This window comes from Amblyomma americanum, chromosome 1 (genome assembly GCF_052857255.1).
Source record: "Amblyomma americanum isolate KBUSLIRL-KWMA chromosome 1, ASM5285725v1, whole genome shotgun sequence".
NCBI classification, from domain to species: Eukaryota; Metazoa; Arthropoda; class Arachnida; order Ixodida; family Ixodidae; genus Amblyomma; species Amblyomma americanum.
In genome coordinates this window covers 19,969,558-19,984,147 of record NC_135497.1, presented here as the reverse complement: position 1 = coordinate 19,984,147, position 14,590 = coordinate 19,969,558, and the positions used below count along the sequence as shown (strand labels likewise).

General features: G+C 46.2%; 1 protein-coding gene across 4 annotated transcripts in view; it reads right to left on the bottom strand.

The window, feature by feature from the left end:
• Rox8 (TIA1 cytotoxic granule associated RNA binding protein Rox8) overlaps positions 1–14,590 on the bottom strand; it is a 128,770-nt gene that overhangs the window by 12,207 nt on the left and 101,973 nt on the right. For all 4 annotated transcript variants that reach the window (XM_077643768.1, XM_077643787.1, XM_077643761.1 and 1 more), the window contains one exon: positions 1,603–1,687. In XM_077643768.1, coding sequence (XP_077499894.1) covers positions 1,603–1,687 — 85 coding nt within the window. The remainder of the gene's footprint in view (positions 1–1,602; positions 1,688–14,590) is intronic.

Sequence of the window (14,590 nt, the reverse complement as noted above, 5' to 3'; positions counted from 1 at the left end):
AGAACATCCTTCGTAGCAGCCTTGAAAAGGACCAGAGAAGGCTGAAGAAGAAAACAATAGCCTTTTTGAGCAACAATGCAGACAAAAGTCTCTCTAGTGGGCACAGTGGAGGCAGGCCTCCGGGCTACAGCCCCGACAAGTGTAGATCACCAACATGAACCACTCCAGACTACAGCCCGGGACAGGTGCAAATCACCATCATCATGGACGAGAACTGTTTAGTTACTAAGCCTTTGCAGCCCTCATGCAACAACTGGCAAGACACAATAAAGTATTGCCACTGCCTTGGCTAGCTTTCAAGTTCACAAATTTTGCTGAATTCCTAATGGCATATGCCATCTTGGCCTTGGGTTGTCTGCGATATCTTCAGTTTTAGTTGACATATTCAGAATCCGAAGACAGTTTTGGAAATGGAAAGAACATGTCATTTTTGGTGGGAAATATCACAGTGAAGCTACCGACCATTCATCTTGTAACATATGATCAAACTTCAAATGCATTTTTCTCAGTTCATGTTTTTGGTCGATCTCCTCAGCCTTACGCAGGATTTTGATAACTTCATTTTGTCTCACAAGAATAACCTTGGTACCATTTTCTTCGGAGAGAAATAACGTACCCAATGAAATTTACTTTTTTGTTTAGGCCACGCATAAATAGCAATCTGCAATTAGCTTAACGTGTTGCAGTGTCAAACACTGCGACCAAATACTCTCTACATAATATATCAGGATGACATGCCTTTAGAGAAACACGAAGAATGTCATCGGGTATGGGAACTGGCCAGCTATCAATTCATGCAATTAAAAGCAACAAAACTGTGAAAAAGTTCATCAAATATGCGCAAGAAATTACCTAATTACGGTCTAGACTTTTACAAGGTAACTTTTGATCTAAGAAGATCAGCTCAATTATGATTACATTTTTGGAACCACAAGAGAAAAACGCGTCTGTGCGCGAAATTTCATGACATTCTAGTCATAAATAAGAAAGTTAGTTTTAAGACCCTCGTCCCCCCTTAATGGCAATAGGGCAATGCAAGACCAAAGGGTAGTGTAGTTTGCAATGCAACTGAACCCTGTTATCAGAGACACTGCTTTAATGGGCAAATGGGAATAAGAGACAGTCCTCGTATGCTTGGTTGGCCTCCTGTCATCTCCATAGACTTCTTTTGTAACAGGCATCAGGTATAAACGATGTGGTAATAAAGGGCACATTTTCTTAACTTGCTCAACAATCTGCAGTTGACTTGAACATGTTGACATCATGTTCTTTTTCGTGAGGTCTCAAGCTCCCCCGCCTTGAATTATATTCATGGTTGCATTTTTATGAGTAAATAATGCACAAAGCAGTCAACAATTTCAAATTTTTTCAAGAACCAAAGGTATGTAGATGTGGGACCCTTTATCATGTTTTTATCCTTGGTCTCCATGGTAATTTGACATTAGGTTAACTGGGTTATTCTCTCTGATCCCATGAAATTCGAATTAACAAGGTGTTACTGTAGACGATTGACTAGCAGAAGGAATTAGTGCATGACCCATTGCTTTGTGCTGCTAGTACTTGGCTGTTCAACACTGTCAGAAGTTTGCCTAGCCCACATACCTGATGAATGCATATCCTTTGTCTTTAAAAACTCTTATCTCCTGTATGGCACCATAGCTGCTAAAGGTCTTCTGCATTAGTTCCTCTGAAAATGAGAAAAAATGGGAACCATCAGCTTCATTGTAACCACTGTCAGTTAGTTAACCGACACTGGGGGTGGCATCAAATTAGTTGCTTTAAAGGGCAGGTGAAAAGGTTTTAGAATTTGGCGTTTCTAGCTAAGAAACTGTTTCAAGGAAGTAAAACGACGCTGCTGAATGCGAAGCCCACGAAGCATTGTTTGGCGGCGTTGAAAAATGCACAGCAGCTCGTGGGCGAAAGGCAGCAGACGTCTAAAGTTTTGGCAACAATGACGTCAAAAAGAGTTTCTCCTACGCAGTGAGGAGAAGCCTGACTATCACTGCAGTTTTAATTGGTGATTACGTCACTATTTTAAATGCTGGCGCAAAACTGCTTGGCATGCTTTACCTAGAAGCTTCATGAATTCGGTTTCTTAAAGAACCTCAAATTTAAAAAACCACTTCACCTTCCCTTTAACAAAGTTCCTAAAGCAAAGTGTACAGTTCAAACAGAATGGTCTGAAGCAAAAGAACATTACACGAACAGCCCCAATGGAATTAACGAAGAACTAGAACTAATGGTGCTCAGTGGATGAAATTGGCACCATGTGACCCCCTTAGCACATCAGGCAGGCAGAAGCATCTGTAGACTGCATGCATTGTACACATGCTTTTTTTTTCACTTTGCACGTATTGTACAATCCTTGAAAGAGCGGAACCACCTGCACACCTTCCCTTGTGGCCGCACCTGATGCTGCAAATTTCCAGAAAGGCACCTGTGAGCATATGTTTTCACTAGAGGTGTGTAAATATTCGAATACGAATCGAATATGTTAGACATTCGGTTTGTATTCGGGAATGACGACTACTCCCCAGCTATCGTATACCACGCAGATTTTCAAAAATTCGACCGTGGCAAAACCATAATATCTGGGCAAATTACCCGATAATCAAGTTTAAAGTTCCACAAAAACAACATAGAAGTCCTGTTCCCTTCCTTCTCCGTTGTTTATCGCAGACAGATCGCATTCTGATGCCGCTAGGCTTGACCTCGTGCAATAATCTGCAAGCAGGCTTTCCCACATATCACACGGGCTGTGAACAAGATGACCAACGTTCTGCTTCAAACAATCGCGAAAAGAAAGCGTGCATTTTATTTTTAAATCCTTCTGTTATATGTTACATACTTAAACACCCCTAGCATTCGTCCTGTGGCCTTCACAACTCTCCTAGTGGAACTTTGCATGAGGCTTCTGACCGGCCGAGTTGGGGTGTCACAGCAGGGCAAGTGATAGTCTAAAAATCTCGCCTACTGCATGCTGCATTTTAATCCGCGAACCTCTCAAGTGCGCGTAATGGCCGGGGTGAATGATGGAGGGCCCCTCTTGCTTGGCCAAAAAAGAAAGCCAGGCTGCGTAGTTTTGGTTTTTGAGCTTTGCCGCTAGCTGCTTGTAGCAACGGCAGCTGTCGGCCCTTGCATTCGCCGGTAGTGCAATCCTATCCTCGTGTGTCGCTGGTCATTTCTTTTTCAGGAGCATGCCAGTTTGTGTTCCCCCTTTGCTTGCGTTCGCAATGTTCCTCCAGCACCTCATGGGCTGGACAGGTTTTTGCACTACGGAGCCGACTCATAAGGCTGTATGATATTTACGAGTTTTTTTTTTTCCCGTGGGCCGCAGGGCATTTTATAAATAGAGCTTCAGATACCCAGGGCGTTTGTTCCGGTCCCTTGAACTCCGAATTTATGAGTTTTTACTAGCAATCATGTTATTTTTTGTTGCCAGTCTTCTCCTTTTATGAATTTAATTTTACAAAACCCCACTGCAGGTTGGATATTGTTATGCTGTCTAATCAAGTAGTGTATATTTCTGTGCACATCAGTTTTAGAGCATTAAGCTCTACTTCTTGAGTTTCGGGTCTCAGCGTCATGCGTTATAACACAAACCGTAACCCAGTGGTTTTCATGGTAACAGAGGTGGTTACATAATAGAATAAAAATAATAACAGGCGGCATCGTGATGCCCAAGCCTCAGAACATGAAATTGAACTGCCGATCAGATATATACAGGGTGTCGCAACTAACTTTAGCCAGGGTTTAAAAATACGCCAATGCACTTTAAGAGGACGCGACCAAATGCATGCTGCTGGCTATTGTATGTAGCAAGTCACACTACTTTTTGTATTGTGCTTGACTGCGTAATTAGTCGAGATTAATCAACCAACTTCGCAAGCAACGAAGATAGACGTTCCACGAAACATCCAAACGAAGTTTCTAACTTTCCATCTATTAGCGTATTTACACGATTGTAAGTCGACCCTTTTCCTGAAATTTAAAATTCCGAAGTGGGGGGGGGGGGGGGGGGGGGGGGGGGGTCGATTACAACTGAAACGAAACCTTGAACTGCCAATAAAAGCAAGAAAAACAATCTATCAGGGACGCTACTGCGATGTTAGAAGTATTTGTTTGCTCTACGGCTCCAAGCGTAGCATTCAGGTATTGCGCGGGCTTTTTGGCCAGGATTTTTCATTTTTTATTTTCACTGCGCACACCGTTACCCACCGCGATGGTTCAGTGCTACTGAACAGGATACCTGGGTTAGAACCCGACCGCGGCGGCAGCGTTTCGATGGAAGCGAAACACAAAGGCGCCCGTGTGCTGTGCGATGTCAGTACAGCAGGTTAAAGATCCCCAGGTGGTCGAAATTATTCGGGAGCCCTTCACTACGGCACCTCGTTCTTCCTTTCTTCTTTCACTGCCTCCTTTATCTCTTCCCTTACAACTGGGTTTCCGCCGATATTTGCGACAAATACTGCGCCACTTCCTTTCCCCCAAAAGAAATTTCATTTCATTTCACTCGCGGGAAGGGCCGCTGTCCCGCTGTTCCAATCACGGAGTCTGCGCCAGCGCCTGGGAGTGTTGCTAGCTGATGGAAGAGCCGCTATTTCAGTTGGTTGCGCAATACGTAACAGCGGCGCTTCTGGGGGATGCCGATGTTTGCTGGAAGAGCCGACGCCCCGACACCGATCACTCTTTGTTTGGTGGCGCTTGGAGTTAGTGCTTTTGACTCGACTGCCGGCCACGTGCTTCGCCATGAGCTCTCCAGGTCCGAAAAGCATTCGGCGCTCATTCACTGCAGCGTTCAAGAGGGAGGCCATCATTTACGCTGAAGAAACCAACAACTGCGCGGCAGGCCGCAAGTTTGACGTTTCTGAACGGTTGGTGCGGGAGTGGCGGAAGCAGCGAGACAAAATTTTCGATTGCGACTCCAAGCGAAGAGGTTTCCGCGGGCCGAAGTCGGGACGCTTTCTGGAGCTGCAGGTCAAGCTTGCAGCGTATGTCACCGAAATATGTGATCGGTCCCTTCCAGTGACATGCGAAATGATCACGCAACAAGCCCGGGTCTTTGCTGCGGAAGCTGGAATACTCCGAACAGACTTCAAAGCCAGCAGGGCTTGGGCTTCGAAATTTATGAAGAGGGCTGGCTTCTCTCTTCGTCGGCGTACCAGTGTATGCCAGAAGCTGCCTGCTGCTTATGAGGAGAAAGTTCTCGCCTTCCATAGGCACTACCTCAAGCTCCGCGACTCGCAGCGATACCTGCTCGGCCAAATCGGCAATGCGGACCAGACTCCCGTCTACTTCGACATGACGAGCAACACAACAGTGAGCGTGTGGGGAGCTCGCGAGGTTAAACTTCTCACAACAGGAAACGAGAAACTTCGGTTCACTATGTTATCATGCTTGGCAGATGGCTCAAAGCTCCGACCGTACATCGTCTTCAAAAGAAAAACTATGCCAAAGGAAATGTTCCCGAAAGGTGTGATTGTGCGAGTGAACGAAAAAGGCTTTATGACGGACGACTTAGTTATTGATTGGTACCGTCGGGTGTGGCTCTTGAGGCCAGGGGCATCCCTCAAAAATCACAATCCGAACCTCCTCGTGCTGGACTCATTTCGCGGCCACCTTACCGCGGAAGTGAAGGCAGAGCTCCGAAAAAAAAGATACAGATATGCTGGTGATTCCCGGCGGTCTGACGGGGCAGCTGCAGCCGCTAGACGTTGGCATTAACAAGCCATTTAAGGACTTGCTCCGGCGTGAGTACGAGTGGCTGGCGGCAGAAGGGCGGGAACTTACGCCAACGGGGTGCGTGAAGAGAGCCTCCCTGGCGGCTGTGTGCGGGTGGGTGATTTCCGCTTGGGCGGCCGTTTCACGCGATGTCGTGGTGCGGTCATTTAAGAAGTGCGGGCTTTCCATGGAGGACGATGTGCTGTGGATCGCAGCGGCGACGACGATGACAGCAGTACCACTGAAGATGACTCAAGTGAGGATGAATAGCCCATCTATGCAATAAATTTTCGTTTTTGAAGCGCTCCACCGGTGTTTTGTTTTTTTCGGACATGCGATTTGGGGGGGTCGACTTACAATCGTGTAAATACGGTACGTATTGGCTTTTTTTCGCTTATTGCAGATGCCCACGAAATACAAAAAATACCACGTGACATGCCCGCTTGCGCGCTGCGATTGCAGTGCTCTCAAATCTCAAACGTTCCTTGTAAAAACGAACAGATCATTTAGCCCGGTGTGCTGCCGCTTAAAAGGGGACAGGGCAGCGACGCAGCAGCTGGCTGTGCGAAATAGGCCAGCGGTACGCTTCCCTTGGTGTGCTTGATAGCGACATGCAGGCACAGTCATTATCGCTTGCGCTCGTGTAAATCGCGCAGCCAGCGCCTGCGTCACAGCCGTCACTTTTTAAGCAGCAGCACACCATGTTAAATGATCTGTTTGTTCCTAGGCGGAACGTTTGAGAGCACTGCAATCGCGGGGTGTGAGTGGACATGTCACGTGGTATTTTTGTATTTCGCCGGCATCTGCAGAGAGGGAAAAAAAGCCGATACGTAATAGATGGAAAGTTAGAAACTTAAATCAGAAGTTTCGCAGACTGTTCTACAAGTTTCTCATTGGACTTTTTCGCCTATCTTCATTGCTTGCAAAGCAATTATGCAATTAAGCACGATACGAAAAATAGTGCGAGCTGCTCCATACAATAGCCAGCAACATGCATTTGGGTCGCGTCGTCTTGGAGTGCCGTGGCATATTTTTATACCTGGCTAAAGTTAGCTGGGACACCCTGTATATCCCTGTCTGGCCGGCTACTTGGTCCCGACATTCGGGTAAAATTTGTGGGCCAGTCGTTTGCTACAAAATGTTCCGGATGGTGTCATACAATTCAGCGTTTCGTGCAGCATAAACGCAATAGTTAAGTTAGAGCCTAGCTTGCGGCAGGGATTCGAACCCGCGACCTATATTAGGTGTGTTAAAGGCCGACATTCGATTGCTGGCTCAGAGCCGGCTCATTTTTTTTTTATACGGTGCTGAGTCAGTCTAGTTTTGCTTTTTGTTTATTTCATTTGCAAAGACCATACACTATATTGAAAAAAAAAAAAGGTAAGAGCAACATTTGCCTGTTTATTATTTTCTTAAAACTTTTTTTTTGTACTCAACAAATATTCGATATTCGAAGCCATTTTTTCCTCATATTCGTATTTGAGAATTTCAATACAGTTAAACCTCGATATAACGAACTTCATTATAACGAAATCCTCAATATAACGAAGTTACAAGGCATATTCAACTTATTCCCCATTGGAAACCATGTATATTTTGCCTCGACATAACGAAGTAATATTGCTGCAATTTCATTACAACGAAGTCGCGTATCCTAAAAAAATTTACCCGGAAGGAAAATGTCGCCGTGACGATGACGGCCGCGGGGAAAGCGGTGCTAGCGTGAGTGACTTGGGTAACCCACGCGGATGGGCCTCATGGGGCGCGTGGAATTCGCTCCCAGCAAGCGGGAGAGAAAGCAACCCTCTCTCTTCCCCCCGTCCGGGCCCGTCTTTTCCACCGAACTGCACGTCGCTGCTTCAGCCGCTCGACCAAGGAGTCATCAACAGCGTGAAGAGTGCGTATCATCGCCGGTTGATCGACAAGCTGCTGCTCAATCTCCGCTTAAAACGCCCCACTAAGGTGGATATTTTTCAAGCCTTAGAGATGTTTTCCGCATCGTGGAAGGCGACATCAAAGGAAATTATCAAGAACTGCTTCCGGAAAACCGGGTTTGAGAACGACGTGGCAGCAGCAGCGAGTGCCTCCGAAGACAATAACAGCACGGAGGCTAATGAAAGGGCTCCGTTCGATGGCGATCAAGCCGGCCTTGAAGAAGCATGGAGGTGCCTGGAGAGTGACGGGGCCGTTCCTGACGGTGTCGCTCTGGAAGACTTCCTCTACGCAGACTCTTGCGTCGTTGCCACCGAGGAAGTTACCGACGACTCCATCGTGCAGGATGTGCTAGGAAGCATGCAGGAGGACCCAGGCAGCGATATCGATGCTGAAGACGATGATGCCCCGAGCAGCCGCGAAGTGCTTGACGCAATTGATGTTCTGCGGCGCCACGCGAGTTCGATTGGGCAGCAAGATGCAATGCAATCCTTGTGGGCCTATGAACGCAGTGTGAGGCCATCTCTGATTGCAAAGCAGACGCAAAAGAAAGTCACTGATTACTTTCAGAGAAAATAAAGGATGAGTGCTTACAACTGGCAAGTGATTTGGTAATGTTTCCGCATGCTAGGTACGAAATTTCGATGCAACGAAATTTCATTATAACGAAGTAAAGTGCCGATTTTTACGACTTCGTTATATCGAGGTTTAACTGTATTCGCGCACCCCTAGTATGCACTACTTGCCTGGGCCTTGAGAGTACAGAAAATAAAATTATGGCTCCAAAAGCAGCAAGCACAGTCACCGAGTCCAGTGCGCATGTGCCAACTTACTGGAAGCTGACAAGCCGCCATCTAAGTTGCAATCCTTGGCAATGCCGCTTGTCCAAGTAACTTTACATGATGCTTTCAACAATTTGCTAGCAGTAGCTTTTGTCGCCAAAAGGAACACTCTTTAGCAAAGCCATTTTCCTCTATGAATTAGAAATTCAATGACAATGAGCACGGCTGCATTCCTTCACAACTCAATGCCGAACATCAACAGTGTTTCGTCATTCTTTGTACAGTCCATGATAAGATTTTTCAGCAACATCAGCGTGTCTTCACCCGTTGTATGGAAGGAGTGGTGTACGAGATACTCCTGACCTGTGGAAAGTCCTATATAGGGCAAATGGGGAGGTGCATCAACAAACGCCTTGGGGAACATTGCAAAAAGGTTGAAAACAATAAAGATAAATATGCCAACTTGGTCAACCATGTTAATATGTGCAAGTGCCAACCTCGACTGGAAAAGGCGAGGATTCTTGGCAGGAGCAAGATTAAACAGGCGAGGTTTTTGTTGGAAGCGTTTCACATAAAGAAAAAGGCGGCTTTGTGTATGAGTGACACGTCAGTGAATTTGTATGCAGCGGAGTACAATTTTCTGTGCAAAAGTTGATAATGCAGGGTGATAGATTATGGCTGTGATAGGCACATGGAGTGGAAAAAAAGTGGGCGTATCCTGCGACTATTTATCTGCGTGGTTTTCTTGAGGAATAAACAGTTGGAAGTTGGCGCCTGTCCGTTGTCTCCTTGTCTTTCCTTTGTGTGTGTGGTTTTACTTGCGCCAAGGTGGATTCTTTCCAAATTTCAAAGACAGCCCCCTAAAGATTGCAAAATTGTACAGAAAATCAAAATTCACCGTAAAATAACCAGTAAGGTGGAGGAAGGGAGTCAGCAGTTTTCACACATTCCGGTGCTTCACACAACTCTTAAATTTTGGCATGCATTGCGTACAGAAATGACAGGCAGAACCACAATCACTTTCACAATCTCGACGCTCAATTGCCTACTATTGTCGGTCTGCCGCAGACAAACTGAGTCCAGGTGCGAAAGTGAACACAGCGCCAGGGGCATGCAACAAAAAGGAGATGGTGAAAGAGGTAAGAAACAACCAACAAATGGCTGACCCAAGTGCTTCGTCGTCATTAACCTGCAAAATTAGGCCTAACGACTAAGCAGAAAATAAAACCAGCAGTAGACATGCTAGTGTATGCACACTGCTGCGGCTTGCGAATAATGCAAGTAGTTCTGCCCATGTAGTTCACGGTGATGCAACAGAACAGTTGGGGCTGCGGTGTGTTTTGTTGCCAGTATCAGTCCCTTGCTGTAAAAAGCGCCTTTGTTTTCTTCCGCTTGCCTTGTTGTGAAGCTGCATGCCTGCCACGCTGATGCATCTCTGCTTATTTGGGACTGAAACTCTGCACAAATGAGTTTCGTGAACTTTGCGTACCCTTTAAGTTTTTGCAGCAAACAAAGTCCAAGAATGCTACCAGCTCGCAACCATGCATGCCCAATGTGCGAACCTCAGGAGAATATCAGCACCGCCATTGAAAAGGACCCATTTCAGCTTGAATTTCACCTCATTCTATCAAGTTTTGCTTGTGCAGGAGTACCGCACGGCGCTTCTTCAGAGCCATTGATTTCTTCCTCCTATTTTTCACCGCGGAAATCGTGAGACATGGAGGAACACTAACAAGTATGCATGGATGCATATTTTGAAGAAACCGTCTTACAGCGAAAAGGATGGATCTTGGCGGGAGGTCACTCCGGAAGAGATGACAAACCTCAAGGGCAGCAGCACAAACACCACAAGTAGAAAAAAACCGAAACCGCAAATTCTACTACAGTAAAACCTCGTTACTACGAACATCAGATTAACGAAATTTTCAGATTTACGAATTTTTGTTAAAATCTTCGCCAAAATGCCTATATTTTAAATGTAAAAAACTTTCACTACTACGAATTTCAAATTACCGAATATTTCAGAATAACGTATGTAATTTAATCTTGCAATCATTGCAAGATGCTTCGTTATTGCAAAGTTCTGTCAAAGTTTCGTACCAAATCCCTGAAGCTGACGCCTATCATCATCATCCGAAGCAGCAGCTATGCGCTGGGCAACCCGTTGTAACGGATACAGACAGCCCCAGCGGCATCGGCATCAACGCTAGTGTCGCGTTGAATGAATAAAGGCTAGGCGGCGCAAGCTGCCGCCCGATACAAAGGGTAAGGTCATTATCATCCATCCAGCGTGTGGTCGCATACTGCGCCGTTGTCTTAAGGGGGGACACTGGTCTTAAAGCTGTTTTTGTTGTTTTTTGACCAATCTTAATAAAAATGCATAGACTTATTCAAATTTTTATGCTGATTTCAAATATGCATTTATTTTAAGTGTAGGCCAATCAGTTTTCAAGATAATTAACAATTATTGCCCATTGTTTGAGGCCCAAATAGCAAAATAATGATTTCATCTAAAATTAATTTTGAGGCATGGTTAGATAGCCAGAATAGTGAATTATGAAATGTTGAGAGCAGATTTTTGATATGTCAATTATTACTCATTTTACAACCTTCTGAATTTCAGTATAAAAAATGCGTGTACCAAGTAATGGTAAATTAACGAAAATAATTTTTTTAAGGTAAAATGAAAAAATCTGCTCCCAACATTTCACAGCATACATTAGGCTTTCCATTGCAACCGAAATTTCAGCTCTATGTGACTTGGTTGCTGAGATATCAAGGCCTCAAGACTGCTAGCAATCAACCATATGCATTTTGAGAAAAGCCCCAAAAACAAGCAGGGGACAGTTTAATAAATATTTACAAGTGCAGTAATATATTTACAATAGGAAATGGCTAGTAGCCACCAGGAATGTAGTCCTTTTGATTGCCAGTAGTATCCAGGTGCCGCTTCTTGAGCACTCCTTGAATATTTTCCGCAATGGAATGCTTTCGAGCGCACTTTTGCTCTCGGCGCTCATCCTTCTCTCGCATTCTTTTTGCGCTCATAGCATTCGTATTGAGGCCCAGTTCCTGTAATATTGCTGCAGAAGTTATTTTGCTGCCTGCGTTGAACCGCATTACTGCCTCAGCCACGGCAGCCTCAACAGTAAACAATGATGCGTGGCGCTCTTTGGGTGCCAAGGCCCATATCAAAGAGTGTAGGCTTTCATTACTGTTTTGGGTTTTACCCCTATGGCACCGCTCTAAGAGCTTCCTATCCGACAGTCGCTCATAGACAGGGAGCAATGCTTTAGCAACATGGGGTGGAATGTTGTACCGATGCTTTGGAGCAGATTCGCCTCGGGCTGCTGCCGCATTTTGCTGGCACCAAGAGTCCAGTCCCGATGGGCAGAAGCTATGGTTTGATGCCTCATCAGTAGAGGTAATGTGGTGGTAGGTGGCCATCACAGCCTTCTGCGTAGCCTCTACATCCCCATTATGGGATTTTAAAGCCCAGGCATAATAGGAGCTTAACTTTGTTATGAGGCTGCCTGTCAGTTTGCCTTTTCCTCCAATGTTTTCGGCACCTTTGTGTTTGGACAACAAAGTCCGCAACGCTGTTCCCATACGTTTCTGCACGTGGTTTATGCAGTCTTCTTTTTTTACTTTGATGTATCCATACACATCTGCCTCTTGCACAGCTAGAAAAGCCCGACTATCACCGTCCGAAAGCATTGTGGTATAGCGAAGGCCACACTTCTTCAACGACCTTTCAAAAAGAATAAGGGCTGCCTCAACTTCCATCTCTCCAGCCTTTTTTTCTGAGTTTTTTTGGCATAGGTGCCCAGCCCTCCAGGACTGGTATGATGGGTCACCTTCTTTTGGGCCTCGCTCGCAGCCGGTACAGAAGTTGCACAATACAACATAGTCCAGCACAAGCCCGGTAAACAGTTCGATGACGGTTCCCACACCAATGTGGGATGTGTGGCCGCGTGTCATCCAAGTGCCGTCGTATGATACTGCAATATTGCCGGGGTTCCCAAGGTCCAATTCATTATAAAGTTCTCGAACCGACCGCGCACACTCTTGTGTAACTTCTTCGGCTGCACGAGCTGCTGCAGGTGTCAACTTTTTTTTCACATAGTCTTGCCACGTTTTATTGTGGAGACCGCGGTGCGAAACGTTCAGCGATGAAAAAATGTCATTTAGAGCTGTCTGCTGGTTGCCAGTGCTCTGCATTGCACGAGCAGCGAGCACATTCACCACAAAAGGGTTGATCTTCTGATCGCCACGTACCCGCGGCGAACTTAATGCAGACGATGCGTCTCCACAGCTCGCACATTGAAGAGAAAGTTTAACGGCAAGGCCGTATTCTCGCTCATCTTTTACGAAGCTCAAGTCATTGCCGCCACACGTTTTACACTTCACAAGTTTCAACAAACTGTTGAGCGATTCCAAACAAACGATCGTGAAGCTTGCCTCGTCGAGCAGACAGTCCGACGTGCTGCCGTCACGTAAACAACGAGACTTCCGCTCCGTTGCTGGAGTTGAGGCGAGTTCTCGCAGTTTTTGTTCAGTCTTCATCTTATTTTGGAGCACATCTGAGGGCTCCAGCATCACTGTATCACGGCGGATGCGGGCGCTGCCGCTTACAGCTTCCCGCGCTGCGGAGCGCGTTAGGCCTACCTGCGCGGCCTCGCCGACACGATCGTTCAGCGCAGGAGTTTCATTATTCTCGGGGCGCACAGCAGGGCGTCTCTTGAGGTTATCGACCAGCGACTTCTTCCTTTTCTTGCCGAATTTATGCCTTGAATGCACCTTGCGCGCTGAACCAGGCATCGCTGCGCGTTCCTTGCACTGCACGGTCCGGCACGAAGAGTCGCGTCTCCCCGCGGCTCGGGCGCATCAAGCAGACGCTGCCAGCCAGCTCCACCAATCGGATGACGACCTGCTGTCACGTGATCCGCGGCAGCCAATAGGATTTTGAATACTACCTTTTCTTTTTTGCTATTTTCTCGGCAACCAATGGGCGAACGGAAGCCGTCGTGGCGGGAAATTGAAGGCGAAAGGCGGCCTTTTCAAATGAGACCAAGATGGCTGCGGTGCCGCGCATGAAACGGGAGCTACGCTTTGCGAAATACTGCTGTTTCGGCGCCGATTTCAGCTCAAATTCGGGCGACATGGATTATATAAATTGGTATTGTGAGTAAAATACTGACCTTAGAGGCGAGACATTTAACAGAGAGGTAGATAAATGGCTGCTGATTTCGAAAATAACATTTTCTAAAAACTGATTTTTTCGAGATTTTTCGGCCCGAAAGACCCGTGTCCCCCCTTAAGCCTATTCAGCGCAGTGTCACCAACGGTAGGATCTGCAAAGTTATCGGCGCTGTGATTGTGTTGTGCATTAGCTTTGCTGACAATGAGTTCTCCTGGCCCCCGCGTTAAAAAGAAGCGACGCCAGTTTTCGCTTAAAGAAAAAGCGAACATTCTGTTGCAGCTGAATGCTGGAAAAAAGGAAGTGGACTTGTGCAGGGAGCTTGACATCACACAGTCAACAAATACAACGATGCTCAAAGATCGGGACAAGATCATAAAACTACACCGAGAGTTGCTCCCTCAAGAAAACGTCTGCGGCTGGGCAACTACTGTGGACAGCGACAGCGTGGCGGCTACATCCGCGGAGTTCACCATCGAAGACATCGTGAATCAAGTGCATGAGCAAGAAGAATGTAGTAGCGACGAAGACGATGCCGACACTGGATCAGCGCACGAAGAGGAAGAGATTGTTTCCGGCTCGGTGTCCTAGTCTTTCTAGAAAAGACCCGATCATTCCTCAGGCGCTGAAAAGATGTCCCTGATGACGTGCACAGGAAGGTCGAGGATGTGGAGGCGTTCGTCCTGCAGCGCTTGTCGTCTACTCACAAGAAGAAGATAACAGACTTCTTCAAGCAATAAATTGTAGTTAAACTGTGCCCAGCGTTATCGTTTATTATTTACTTACCAATACATAAATCTGCTGCAAAGGTACGTAATTTTAGTTCTTGTGATGCATTACTGACATGAAAATAAAGGTTTTTCAGTACTACGATATTTCAAAATAACGAATTAAATTCGGCGGTCCCATGAAGTTCGTTGTAACGGGATTCTACTGTATGAAGATATAAAGGTCA